The sequence below is a fragment of the Abramis brama genome (assembly GCF_963993115.1).
Source record: "Abramis brama genome assembly, chromosome: 3".
In the NCBI taxonomy this organism is placed as follows: domain Eukaryota; kingdom Metazoa; phylum Chordata; class Actinopteri; order Cypriniformes; family Leuciscidae; genus Abramis; species Abramis brama.
Genome location: NC_139965.1, coordinates 3831898 through 3847175, shown reverse-complemented (window position 1 = coordinate 3847175; position 15278 = coordinate 3831898). Strand labels below are relative to the sequence as shown.

At 36.7% G+C, this 15278-nt stretch overlaps 1 protein-coding gene across 1 annotated transcript in view; it reads left to right on the top strand.

Annotated features, from left to right (window-relative positions):
- apold1b (apolipoprotein L domain containing 1b) overlaps positions 1-10824 on the top strand; it is a 20237-nt gene extending 9413 nt beyond the window's left edge. Inside the window, exons 8-12 of the mRNA XM_084109209.1 lie at positions 1287-1352; positions 1442-1481; positions 1552-1603; positions 3333-3747; positions 9149-10824. Coding sequence (XP_083965335.1) covers positions 1287-1352; positions 1442-1481; positions 1552-1603; positions 3333-3747; positions 9149-9646 — 1071 coding nt within the window. The 3' untranslated portion in view covers positions 9647-10824. The remainder of the gene's footprint in view (positions 1-1286; positions 1353-1441; positions 1482-1551; positions 1604-3332; positions 3748-9148) is intronic.
- The last annotated feature ends 4454 nt before the right edge of the window (positions 10825-15278 follow it).

Below are 15278 nucleotides of genomic sequence, written 5' to 3'. Positions count from 1 at the left end.
TTTTAGTTAGTTAGTTGGTTACAGTTTTTCTCAATTGCTGAAACACTAAAACCCATTGGCTGAACAAAGTTCTCAGTTGCCTGAACTCATTTAGCTAATTGTGCAGTCTGTTGTCAATACCTTAAACCATTTCACAAAACTCTAAAAACATTCTCATTCTCAAATTACTGCACTCTAATGCACACGTCATCCACACTGGTAAACACGTCATTGATTGAACACAACCACACAAAACTGATTTAACCTGTTTCAAAGACAAAGACAAGAAGCACTGATCACGTTTACTCCTTTGATTTTTGTCCCTTTCAGTATCGTATACTGTAGTACAGTGCATTGTAGGCTGTATACTGTACAATGAACACATTGTATGGCCCTGAACATTGTGCTTTCCATTTGTTAACAGCACTGACTGCTCAATAGATTTTGACTGGTTGCAGGTTCATATCAACAAAGAACAAGAATTACAGTATCACAGAGACAAAGGAGAAGTGTGTGAGATGCAGGGTACAGTACTGTAAAAATAGGGGTACAAGGAGGAGGAAGAACAAAGACATTTTGCAAAGAGCAAAGCAGAGTAGTAATTTCTGATTACAGTTTTTTCCAACTTCTTACACACAAAATCTTTTCATGTCACACGATTTTTGAAACCTCTCACTCAAAGTGCAAAACTACATACCAAACCTCCAAAACCATAAGCTATTTCTCAGCCTTTGACTCAGTTTTCAATTGCATTAAACACTTTTTTTAAAACACTACACACAATTCTCTACCTAAAAAACACAAATATCTATCAGGAAGTGACTTGCTTTCCTTTTCCAAACACAACCAATCAAAATGCTACACTTATTCACCAGGTCACACACACACTCCTCATATGTGCAAACACTAATTGCTTAACTGATCACTAACCAATCACTGCTTTACTGTAGTATAGGCCTAAATAGGTCAAAGGTCAGATGATCTGTTTTGAACAATGGATTCCTGTTGTGTTTAACGTTTTCAGAAAAAGGAGCAAGGTTTCAGAAATTGTGTTTTAGCAATTGAGAAAAACTGTAATATGACTAACATACAGAATCATATTTGAGCTGGAGCTTCAGTGGCTGATATTGTTGTCATTTACATGTAAGAACTCTTGAATAAAATTCACATCTTCCGTGTTTTATTGCAGAAGGTTTGCATTGCTGTTGTTGAAAAGTTGATGCATCGGTGTTTTGTATAGACTGTGCAAATCCGGGATCATCACTGTGTGTGTGTGTGTGTGTGTGTGTGTGTGTGTGTGTGTCCAGATCCGCTCTGCTGAAGTTCAGACTGCTGTCGGCTCCAGTGAGGGGAATCCTCTGGACGATGAAGACGTATGTGTAAACTCAGGTTTAGTCCTCGATTGCTAGTGTTTTTTGAGCATGTTTGCTGGCAGAGAACTGAGTTCGTCTTGCATTGACAGGATGAAGAGGGTTTGCTGGATTGGTGGAGAACAGTGGAAGGTATTTTCTTTAAAGTTCAGGCGTGTTTTAAGAACGCTTGACTTGTATTTGATCTTGTTTTATTCATCAGGTTGGGGCGAATGGAACGAGTCGAAACAGTTTACTGATGAAGATGGAGAACGGTAAGAAAGATTTATAATTATATCACATTTTCTAAGAAAAAACGACCCTTCTTTAAAGGTACAATATGTAAGATTTGTGCATTAAAATATCCCAAAATCTCAAGGCCAGTGTTATATATTTTGTTAAGTTGATTACTTACAATATCCCAAATGTTTCCAACTATTTTTAAATCGTGAGAAAATTGTGATTGTGAAGGAAAATTGTGAAGGAAACGGGGCGTTAGAGCAGGGGTGAGCTGGGAGTCGCCAGTCAATGACGTCATATCCGCGTTACCCTCGGTTTCCGCTCGTACTGCGTGGAGTCCTGGACAAATGCGGAAGTTGTAGTTGTAGCGTCTATCAAGCAACAAACGTTGTTTCGTGCAGTCGTTATGGAACACAATTATTCTTTACCGATTGCAGCTGTTTCTGTCGACAAAGCATGCCTAATTTTATATCCAAATGTAGCATTCGGTAATAGTTATGTTTATGTAAGGAAAGTATTATTGCTTTAGGTTTGTGTTTAGTTTATTGACATTGTTTATCACGTCTGGTGTTTATGGCCATGATAATAAATATAGCATGTGTTATACATAAAGATTAATCAGTATTTTGGCAAATGATGTGGGTATGTTCGAATGTACTTTTACAACAATTGTTTAGAACGCGTAAAACTGCGCAGCGTTATCACAACAATGAATTCGACAAATACAGTAACATCTATGATAACCAATTTAGTATTAAACCTTACTTTTCTTGCGGTTAATTCATTTTAATGAAATAAAAGTGTGATAAGGTTCAAGAGTCAGGAAGGAAGAAGACAGGGGTCGGCGTGACTGGAATTTGTACTTTATTAAAATAAAACAAAACAAAACAAACAAAAGTCGCGCACAATGCGCATTCACAGTGGCAACCGCGACGGTACGAGTCCTCAGTCAATCTCTCTCTCTCTCTCTCCATGTGTCTACGCCAATAATACTGCAATAAGACACAGGTGTTCATCATTTGCACTTGACCTATTTATGTCCCGCTCGTCTCGTTTCTCTCGCTCCCCTTACAGACCACGCCCCCCTCGCCACAAAAAGCATGTCATTAAACGCAGCATTTATAAAAATAGAACTTAACCTCATCCATGAACATGATTTTTCAATTCCCGTCTGACTGATTTAGGCTACATCCACGGTGGAGTTGAAAACAACAGTTCCCATCATTCCACGCTCCACATCGTCATCAAGCTACGCCGTTGTTGTTGTTTGGAATGTAGCGCCCTCTAGCGGCAGAAAATGTTGCTTATTGTACCTTTAAGTGTTAATGCGATGTATTTTATTATATTTAAACCAGGGTTATTATTGTTATATGAAACTAAAACTACAAAAACTTTTTTGTTAAATGAAATGAAACAAACATTAACTGAAATAAAATAAAGTTTTTTTATAATATATATATATATATATATATATACGTCTGTCGCCATGGTTACTATGGCAGTACGAGTGGAAACCAGGGATAACGCGGATATTACGTCATTGACAGGCGACTAGTGAACAGGGATGAACCGTTATTTAAAATTGGAATTTCTCTGAAATTAAAAATCTTTGGGAACTTTTGGGATATTGTAAGTACACAACTGTAGGAAATATATCACACTGTGCAAGTGATTTTTGGGTATTTTATTACAAAAACGTACATATTGTAGCTTTAAGTAAAAGTCAGTTAGTTACAGTAAGTAAAATACCTCTCTGTCTACCAGAGCGGTCGAAGCGGTTGCTAACCGGGTCTTCATGGCCGCCAAGTTATTCGTTCACCTGGTGAACCAGCGGGAGGCGTCTCTGCATCAGCGGATACTGGAGCTCCTGGCTTTAGCGGACGCGGCCGACACTTTCCACAAGAAGACGGTGACCGCTAGCGTCGGCGGAGGGGTGGCTAGCGTAGCCGGGAGCATCACCACCATCACCGGCCTGGTTCTGGCGCCCTTCACCTTCGGGACGTCCCTCATCGTGACGGCGGTGGGCATCGGTGTGGCGACGGCTGGTGGCGTGACCTCGGCCTCCGCCAACATCACAGACACGCTTCACTCCAACACCGACCGCAAGAAGGTGGAGAAGATGATCCAAGACTACCAGCACCAGATCCAGGATATTAAAGAATGCCTGGACTTTCTGCAGGTCAGACGCCTTGATGACCAACATGTTGTTATCAACATGTAGAAATCATATAGGCTACTGTTGAAGTATTTAGAGGTAGTTTTGATATATATATATATACAGTGCAATGCATAAGTTAATACACCCATGCTAAAGTTGACTAAAAAGAGGAATAAAAAATAATATTTTGGAAATTGAACTTAATGCCTTAATTTAAAAAATTAGGAAAAATCCAACCTTTAAGGACACCAATTTTCTTTGTGAATGAATAATGTATCGTAAATAAATAAATGTTCTTCCTTAAAATACATGGTGCATAAGTGTGTACACCCCTATGTTAAATTCCCATAGAGGCAGGCAGATTTTTATTTTTAAGTATTTTTTATTTATTAATTTTTTTAGGATACTATGCATCCTGATAAAGTTCCCTTGGCCTTTGGAATTAAAATAGCCCCACATCATCACATAGCCTTCACCATACCTAGAGATTGGCATGGGGTACTTTCCATAAGATCATCTCTCAATGCAAATCAAACTAGCTTTTAGGCTAACTGAAATAAAACCATGCCAATCTCTAGGTATGGTGAAGGCTATGTGATGAAAAATATGATTTTTTATTCCTCTTTTTAGTCAACTTTAGTATGGGTGTATTAACTTATGCATTGCACTGTATATATCATAATTTGATAAATACCATTTCAATATACTATATATAAATCATATTTCAATTAACAAAATTTTTTTGTATGGTTTTAGTTAACGTTAATAACCCTGATATACTGTATTTTTTATGCATTTTTGCTATACTATATATTTTATTTATTAAGCATAAAATCTTAATTTTGATAATTGTTTTAGAAATCAAGACTTTAACATGTCATTTTGCTTCTCAAGTAAATGTATCTTGATTTAAAAATGTTTTAAAATGATATTTGCATTGTAAAACAAAAAGACAAAAAAAACTAAGAACATCTTTTGCAATCTTTCTACAAAAAAGCACTGGTGTCTATGTGAGCCTTCTTTTATTACAGTATATAATTGACAGGATATAATCATCCCTGATCTTCCTCTGTTTTTAAACAATCGTCTGTTTTCTGTTAGTGTGGATAATTTCACATGTTTCTGTTGTGTGTATGAATGCAATGGCCAATCAGAGGTGTGTCGCCGTAACTCGCTGCTTCACTATCATAGTACGATGCATCGTTGAAGAAATCAATTAGCTAATCACAACTGTTTCCCGAAACCATATTTTCGCAAATTGGTCGTTCAACTAAGTTGGTTAATGATGTCAGACGGTGGAGAAATAACTTATTTTATTACATGGCTATTGAATTCCAATGTAGAATGCGGTCTGTTATTTTTTGATAACAAATACATTTTCTCATAAAAACCAAGGGGGTAATCCAGCACCCGGAAAGCGTACCTTCCCTGGGCGCCGCCATTGGTTAGCAAGCCATCACCTGCTGTTAGCATTCCATTGACTCCCATTTATTTTGGCGTCACTTTGACAGCGAATAACTTTACATCTGAGGCGTTTGAAGACTCTATTTGACCATTATTTATTTCTAAGGAAACACGAAAATGTATAAAAGGCTCCATTACCTTGTATCTTACGTTATGGCCCTGTAGAAGCAGTTTTTGTAAAAATAGGCTAACGATTGCGTCATAACCACGCAACTCTCTGTCGCACAGTAGAGAGATTACCGTATGGACAGGAGGAGAAGCGCGCGGGCAATCGGGGGGACGTGGAGGCAAAATTACAAAATAATGAATCAGAAAACTTAGCAAAAGTTGCTCCTGCTCCAGCTCATGGACAGCTCCTACTCACACTCTCCGTCTCTGCGAGTTTCGGAAGGGAATGATTCAGATTTCTCTCGGCACAGCTACTAGAAGACAGACGGGTTGCTCACGTCACATCTACGTCATCAAGCTCAGTGTGAGTCTGTGCAGTCGCTCAGCCATCAGGAAGAAGAGCTTCTAACTGACTTCACTTTTGAAACTGTGTCCAGTTTATATACTGTCTATGAGTATAACACACCGTTGCCATGAAAAACAGAGCGTTGCTATGGATGCGGAAAGTACGTTACCAAGGCATAACTTTTCTTGGTGATTATTCTTTACTGTAAAACTGAAATACAAAAAAAAAATATGTAAATATATATTACAGGAAAACAAATACAATAAAACTGTTGGATAACAGTCAACTGTTTGCTCTCATTTCAATCCATTCTCTACAAAGTTCGTTTCAATATTGCAATCAGTTCAATCACTTATTACATTCAACAATCATAAATTAATTATAGCAGAATAAACATGTTAATTACTTACAGTCAAATGTTTTCCAAGGCTAAACTGTTAAAAGATCGCATTTGTAAGCTGTGCTGCGATGTTTTCCTTTCTCTGTTATTTCTCACAGTTATTTTGCTTTATTTCCAGATTCAATCATAGGCTCGTTTTTACGTACTAGAGCATGTTCACACATGCGCACTCTTCAAAAACAATGCTTTAAATCTCTTGACAAACTAAAAGACGTAAATTACATTTGTATTCTAAATAAACATATAGATTGTACTGAATGTCAGCTTGATTATTTTGCTCAAGATAAGGATTTATTAAGTCCACATGTCATGCAAACAAGAAACTCTTCTTCTAACCACAGGTCGAGATCTGTCGTTCCAAACACACAACTGTGCGATGCTGATTGCGAATGTTCTGGTTTCGGGAAACAGACTCGTTGAACTGCTGATAATGACAGAAATTGAGAACATAGTTGGCTAACGATGCTTTGAGAAACACACCCCAGAGTCGTTTAAAGGGATAGTTCACCCAGAAATGAAAATTAGCCCATGATTTACTCACCCTCAACTTAAGCCTATATGACATTCTTCTTTCAGGCGAATACAATCAGAGAATACAATCCCTTCCAAGCTTTATAATGGTAGTGAATGGTTGTTTCTGTTTTGAAGTCCATCAAAGCGTCGTCTGCCGGAAGCTAGTTATTTTAGTCGATAAGGTTTGAAATATGGATATTTTTCTTGCATGAATGCATTGCTTCACTTCAGAAGGCCTTTATTAACCATTGGACCATTGCACTTTTATGATGGATAGATGCACTTTTATGATTTACAGATGCACTTTTATCATGGATAGATGCACTTTTATGATGGATAGATGCACTTTTATGATGGATAGATGCACTTTTATGATGGATAGATGCACTTTTATCATGGATAGATGCACTTTTATCATGATAGATGCACTTTTATGATGGATATATGCACTTTTATCATGGATAGATGCACTTTTATGATGGACAGATGCACTTTTATGATGGATAGATGCACTTTTATCATGGATAGATGCACTTTTATCATGATAGATGCACTTTTATGATGGATATATGCACTTTTATGATGGACAGATGCACTTTTATGATGATGCACTTTTATGATGATAGATGTACTTTTATGATGGACAGATGCACTTTTATGATGGATAGTTGCACTTTTATGATGAATAGATGCACTTTTATGATGGATAGATACACTTTTATCATGAATAGATGCACTTTTATCATGGATAGATGCACTTTTATGATGGATAGATGCACTTTTATCATGAATAGATGCACTTTTTCATGGATAGATGCACTTTTATGATGGATATATGCACTTTTATGATGAATAGATGCACTTTTATCATGAATAGATGCACTTTTTCATGGACAGATGCACTTTTATGATGGATAGTTGCACTTTTATGATGAATAGATGCACTTTTATGATGGATAGATACACTTTTATCATGAATAGATGCACTTTTATCATGGATAGATGCACTTTTATGATGGATATATGCACTTTTATGATGATAGATGCACTTTTATGATGGATAGATGCACTTTTATGATGAATAGATGCACGTTTATGATGAATAGATGCACTTTTATGATGATGCACTTTTATCATGGATAGATGCACTTTTATGATGGATAGTTGCACTTTTATGATGGATAGATGCACTTTTATCATGGATAGATGCACTTTTATCATGGATAGATGCACTTTTATGATGGATAGATGCACTTTTATGATGGATAGATGCACTTTTATCATGGATAGATGCACTTTTATGATGGATAGATCCACTTTTATGATGATGCACTTTTATCATGGATAGATGCACTTTTATGATGGATAGATGCACTTTTATCATGGGTAGATGCACTTTTATGATGGATGGATCCACTTTTATGATGAATAGATGCACTTTTATCATGGATAGATGCACTTTTAGCATGGATAGATGTACTTTTATGATGGCTAGATGCACTTTTATGATGAATAGATGCACTTTTATCATGGATAGATGCACTTTTATCATGGATAGATACACTTTTATGATGGATAGATGCACTTTTATGATTTACAGATGCACTTTTATCATGGATAGATGCACTTTTATGATGGATAGATGCACTTTTATCATGGATAGATGCACTTTTATGATGGATAGATGCACTTTTATGATGGATAGATGCACTTTTATGATGGATAGATGCACTTTTATGATGGATAGATGCACTTTTATGATGGACAGATGCACTTTTATGATGGATAGATGCACTTTTATGATGGATAGATGCACTTTTATCATGGATAGATGCACTTTTATGATGGATAGATGCACTTTTATCATGGATAGATGCACTTTTATGATGGATAGATGCACTTTTATCATGGATAGATGCACTTTTATGATGGATAGATCCACTTTTTTTGATGATGCACTTTTATCATGGATAGATGCACTTTTATCATGATAGATGCACTTTTATCATGGATAGATGCACTTTTATGATGGATAGATGCACTTTTATCATGGGTAGATGCACTTTTATGATGGATGGATCCACTTTTATGATGAATAGATGCACTTTTATCATGGATAGATGCACTTTTATCATGGATAGATACACTTTTATGATGGATAGATGCACTTTTATGATTTACAGATGCACTTTTATCATGGATAGATGCACTTTTATGATGGATAGATCCACTTTTATCATGGATAGATGCACTTTTATGATGGATAGATGCACTTTTATGATGGACAGATGCGCTTTTATGATGGATAGATGCACTTTTATGATGGACAGATGCGCTTTTATGATGGATAGATGCATCACTGCCATTATAAAGCTTAGAAGAGCCAGGACATTTTTTAATATAACTCTGATTGTATTCGTCTGAAAGAATAATGTCATATACACCTAGGATGACTTGAGGGTGAGAAAATCATGGGCTAATTTTCATTTTTGGGTGAACTATCCCTTTAAGATTAGATTAGTCACTGGTGATGCAGAAATCTGCTGATTTTCTCACTCTTCATCCTTCTAATAAACATCTGGTCTCTCCAGGCCGGGATGTTGACTCTGGAGGAGTGGAACTTCGAGCAGTACTTGGACAGCATCTCCAGAAAGGCTCTTAACCAGAACGTGAAGCACGTGTTGAAGGAGGGTGGCAGGGCCGGGAAAGCTCTTCTGGTCAACACGGAGAACCTCATCAACACCGTCCAGGTGCTCAGCGTCGCGGGAGGAGCAGCCAAAGCCGCGCAGGTGCTCAGCGTCACCACCGGCGTCATGTCCGGACTCTTCCTCGCGCTCGACCTCTTCTTCCTCGCCAGGGGCTCGCTCGAGCTGCGCAAGGGAGCCAAGACAGAGTTCGCCGCCAAGATCCGAGAGGTTTGCAGAGAGCTTCAGGATGGACTTCAGGAGCTGAAGAGAATACAACAGCAGCTGCAGAAAACCCTGGATGGGGTGGAGATGGTGGAAGAGGAGGATGAGGAGGAGGAGGATGGGGAGGATGAAGAGGAAGACATGGAACGAGAATCAGAACTGACAAAAGAGTTCAGCTAGAGGAATAAGCATAGATGATGATCCTGAGCAAGAATACGCACAAATAAAATAATTATTTAATAATTTTTATTAATTTCATTTGTAAGTTGCTTTGGATAAAAGTGTCTGCTAAATGCAAAAATGTAAAAAAAATATCAAATAAAAATATATACGTATTTATAATACACTAGCAGTCTAAAGTTTGGAATAATTACGTTTTTGTTTTTTTCATATGTTTTTGAATAAATTAATAATGATAAGAGCCATTATTAATAATTATGATAAAGATTAAGCATATTAGAATGATTTCTGAAGGATTGTGTGACACTGAAGACTGGAGTAATGATGCTGAAAATTCAGCTTTGATCACAGGAATAAATTACACTTCACTAATTATTCACATAGAAAACAGATGATTTACATTGGAATGATATTTCACTGTTTTTACAGTATTTTTGATCTAATAAATGCAGTCTTGGTGAGCAGAAAAGAAAATGGTTATTATTCCAAACTTTGGACCTTTAGCGTATATATATTTATTAAATCTAAATATCTCCGCTGTTTCCAAAGGTCATTAGACAGTAGTTTAGTGTAATGCGATTTAAGTGCAATGGCTATGCAGAGTCTTATGGTTACAAATAAGGACAATTCAAATAATGATAAGAGATGATAAGTAACTCTTCTATATCCTATACAATGACCAACATAGTGCCATTTATATACTGAGACATATTGTGTGTTTTTTTCATTCTCTTATTTATTATTCTCTATTATTTCTCAGTTTAAATGTGTAACTGCTCAGGTATGATGGGGCTGTATATCTTTCATTTTCAGTTCAGTGGTTGTTAAAGTAGTGTCACATGATACGCGTTTCCTTTCTCAGGAACTGGTCAGGCCGGACCAATCACAGATTTCTTAATTATTTCTATTGATACTTCTTTCCAACCCATTATGTTCTTTCTGTCACTACTAGAGGAGCAGATCCACCAAACCTGGGACTCAAACACCAGTATTTTATTGTAATTGGGTGAATTACATGATATTGCATATATTTCCAGTTCATATTTGCTGAATGTCTTCCAAATGAATCATTGTACCAGATGAATAAGTCACTGACTGGACAAAACGGGTCTTTAGAAGTCAAGTCAAATTGTTTCAAAGCAGCTTCACTGTAATAAACAGGAAAACAACAATGTTAATGTTGCAACATTTTTCAGTTATGACACTAATTCAGCTGTAAAGCAGCTCTAAAAAGACAAGTGTCATCATTGAGCTCATTTTAGTTAAAATTTCGTTCTCTGATAGTGTCAGTGCAGTCAAATCGATGATATTGCTCAATTACAATTGTTTTAAACCTTTTTCTTTCTCTTTTTAAACCTAATTCCCAGTAAGCATCATGTCTAACCTACAGGTTGATCCATCAGTCTGTCCCATTAAAATTGATGTTCACATGACAAGTTTTACAGTTTTCTGACATTGTTATGCTGTAATTGTTGGTTAATGTACACAGCGAGACAAATGCCACAAATGTCATTCTAAATGATTTTCCACATTGTGTCAAGTTAAAAATAGCTTGCATTAAATTGTCAGTGTTGGAAAAAATGTTTGGTTACAATCAGTTCATCTTTTCTTAAATACGCGTCTGAAATTATTTTGAAGATTAAATAAAAAATTAAATGTCACATTTTTTTAACTAGGAAATTAGGGTGTTACATTTCCTAGAGATAACATTGTGCATGCCGGTTAGTCATGATAACAATCTTTACTTGTGATCAATATGGTTTAACCAACTATACCAGTACTTCCAGCAGTCAAAACCGTGAAATCATGTTTTTGTGCCATGAATTTCTAGATGGTAGAAGCGTACGCAGACACCTGACTGTGACTATATTACTCAGAAGTTTTATTATAAACAATTCTTTATTTGTTCATTATGGTGATGGCCGGTTGTATTGTGTGTTAAAGTGTTTCTCATTATAAACGCCTCCACAACCGGTTTAATTTCTTCTTTATTGTCAGAATATTCATGTTTTGAATAATAAGCTGTAAACATAGTGTGATCAAAATGAAGATGGCATTTGATTTCCTCAATATTTTGTTGCATCAATATACTTGGAATATCATTCACCAACCAACCAACCAACTTAAAGGGTTAGTTCACACAAAAATGAAAATTCTGTCAGTAATTACTCTCCCTCATGTTGTTCCAACCCCGTAAGACCTTCGTTCATCTTTGGAACACAGATTAAGATATTTTTGATGAAATCTGAGAGCTGGCTCCATAGGCTTCTAGGCAATTTCATTCTGCCGGTCCAGAAAAGATAGTAAAGACAATGTTTAAAATAGTCCAAATGACTACATTTGCTCAACCTTAAGTTTATCAAGCGACGAGAATACTTTTTGTGTGCAAGAAAAACAACAAAAATAACGACTTTATTCAACTATTCGTTTTCTTCTGTGTGGGCCTCTGACGCGAGTTCACAAGAGAGCCATGACGCATGTGCAAGAACTGAGATGACGACGCTCACGATCATTTGATGGGAAAGTGTGAAAGGTAAGCCATTCATTTTGCGCCACTGGTAAGGCACTTTTACGTTTTCTCATTGGTTTCTCACGATTCGGATGAAATGCACACTCTATAACCATTTTAAACACTGCATCGAGACCCATCTGTGTCATCTTCTCAGTTCTCACGCATGCATCGTGGTGCTCTTGTGAACTCACTCAGAGGCCCACGCAGAAGAAAATGAATAGTTGAATAAAGGTTGAGCCACTTGGACTATTTTAACAATCTTTTTACTAACTTTTCTGGACCGGCAGAATGAAATTGCCTAGAAGCCTATGAAGGAGTGAGCCAGCTTTCAGATTTCATCAAAAATATCTTAATTTGTGTTCCGAAGATGAAAGAAAGTCTTACGGGGTTGGAACAACATGAGGGTGAGTAATTACTGACAGAATTTTCATTTTTAGGTGAACTAACCATTTAGCAACAACCAACTGAACAACCAACAAACTGAACAACAAACCAACTGAACGAACAACCAACTGAACAACCAACTATCCAACCAGCCGAACAACCAACTGAGCAACAAACCAACCGAACAACCAACTAACCAACCAAACAACCAACAAACTGATCAACCAACTATCCAACCAACCGAATAACCAACCGAACAACCAACAAATTGAACAACCAACTATCCAACTAACCAAACAACCAACTGAACAACCAACTATCCAACCAACCGAAAAACCAACAAATTGAACAACCAACTATCCAACTAACCGAACAACCAACTGAACAACCAACTATCCAACTAACCGAACAACCAACTGAACAACCAACCAACCAACTATCCAACTAACCGAACAACCAACTAACCAACCGAACAACCAACAAATTGAATAACCAACTATCCAAACAACCGAACAACCAACTATCCAACCAGCCAAACAACCAACTGAGCAGCAACTAACCAACCGAACAACCAACTATCCAACCAGCTGAACAACCAACTGAGCAGCAACTAACCAACCGAACAACCAACTATCCAACCAGCTGAACAACCAACTGAGCAACTAACCAACCATCCAACCAACCGAACAACCACTGAACAACCAACTATCCTGAACAACTAGCTATCCAACCAATCAAATAACCAAATAACCAACCGAACAACCAACTATCCAACCAACCAACTGTCCAACCAACTGAACAACCGACCAACCAACTATCCAACCAACCGAACAACCAACAAACTGAACAACTAGCTATTCAACCAATCAAATAACCAACTAACCAACCAAACAACCACTGAACAACCAGCTATCCAACCAACCAACTATCCAACCAACCGAACAACCAACTGAGCAACAAACCAACCAACCAACTATCCAACCAACCGAACAACCAACTGAGCAACAAACCAACCAACCAACTATCCAACCAACCGAACAACCAACTGAGCAACAAACCAACCGAACAACCTATCAACTGAAAAATCAAACAACCACTGTGCTCAAATTCAGGTTTCTACTTGATTGATATGACTATACTGTTCCAGGAACACCAACATATTTTCATTATATTTCTGCTTATCACATCGTTTCACAGTACAAAGAAATCAGACGTAAGATTCAGACTAATTAGAAAAGGGAAAAAAAAAAAAAATCTTCTTAATGGTCTTGCTTTCTTTAATTTGTTCTTCCTGAAGGTGAGGCTTTAATGGATGGCGGAAAACTATTCTGCAGTGATCTGTAAAAGTTTTAAAAAACCTGCACAAAAACATGTTGTCCGCATTCCAGCAAACAGGAGTGTTATGAAAGCATGAATGTCAAACGCACAAATATGCCCTAACATCCCTGGTTCATGTAAAACATTGCTGAAGAATCCTTATAGTTAATCTGTTAATCTATCTACACTGTATTGTACGAATATGCACATTTTAATAAGATATAGCCTATGCATTTATGACCATTTTAAAATTAGGAGTTTGCTTTACTAGAAAAACCATCTGGACATTTTCTGACCCATATTTGAAGAAGACCGGATTATCTTGAAGTAGTTCCATGCCGTTGTTGACTGGGTCAGTCACTTTTTTTTTTTAAATGCCTGTAAGTTTAAACCCTTTCGACAATTCTCAAAACCAGGTGCAAATATAACTCTGGATTTTGTTTTCACTCGTTCATAAATGCAGAAGCTTGAGTGACAAGCTCGTCCTCCGTACAATTCTCTTTATACCTAGAAAAAGTTTGACAATATATTTTATGAGAAATTTTGGTAGCACTTCACAGTAAGGTATCATTTATTAACATTAATTAATGCATTAACTAACATGAACCAACAATGAGCAATATATTTGAGCTTACAGTGGTTTAACCTACAGTATGTTAACTAAAACTTTTGTTTTTAATTGTATGTTGGAATTAACATTAACTAAGATTAATAAACGCTGTAGAAGTATTGTTCATTGTTAGTTTAAGTAAACCATAGATAACTGCTGTTGTTAACTAATGAAGCCTTACTGTAAAATGTTACCCATACAATAATATTAATATTATTTAATTTCATTAGTTAAGATGAACTAACAATGAACAATACTTCTATAGCATGTATTAATCTTAGTTAATGTCTTAACACTATATTTCCATCCAAAGCTGCTAATTTATCTTAATGCGCAACATTATCATATCTCATAAAACATTTCCAAATAAAGCACCGTTTCCATCCAGTGAGCCAAAGAAAACAGATTCGTCACTTCCTGATAAACTGGAGCTAAATATCACTATTAAAGTAGGAGAAGCCCCTGTATATACGCCTAATAATTGTCTCAGTCAGGGCGCACAGATGAAACGCAATAAACGTGTTATCTTGCTCTTGGGGGCGGATGCTTTTGTTTGGGAATGCAGTCGAGTTAGACAGTTATGGGAAGGGAATACTGAACCACACTGACAACAGACTTTGCTCAGACATTTCAAAATGACCAAAACAGCATTTCAGATGCTTTGCAACAAGATCGGCCCACTGGTTAGTCCAGTTATGCAGTCCCACTTGTCCCATCGCGCAAAGTCACATGAATTATTTTATTTGATTTTATTTATTTTTTTATGCACATCGACAATTTTTTATTTTTTCCGTTTCCATCGTAGTTTA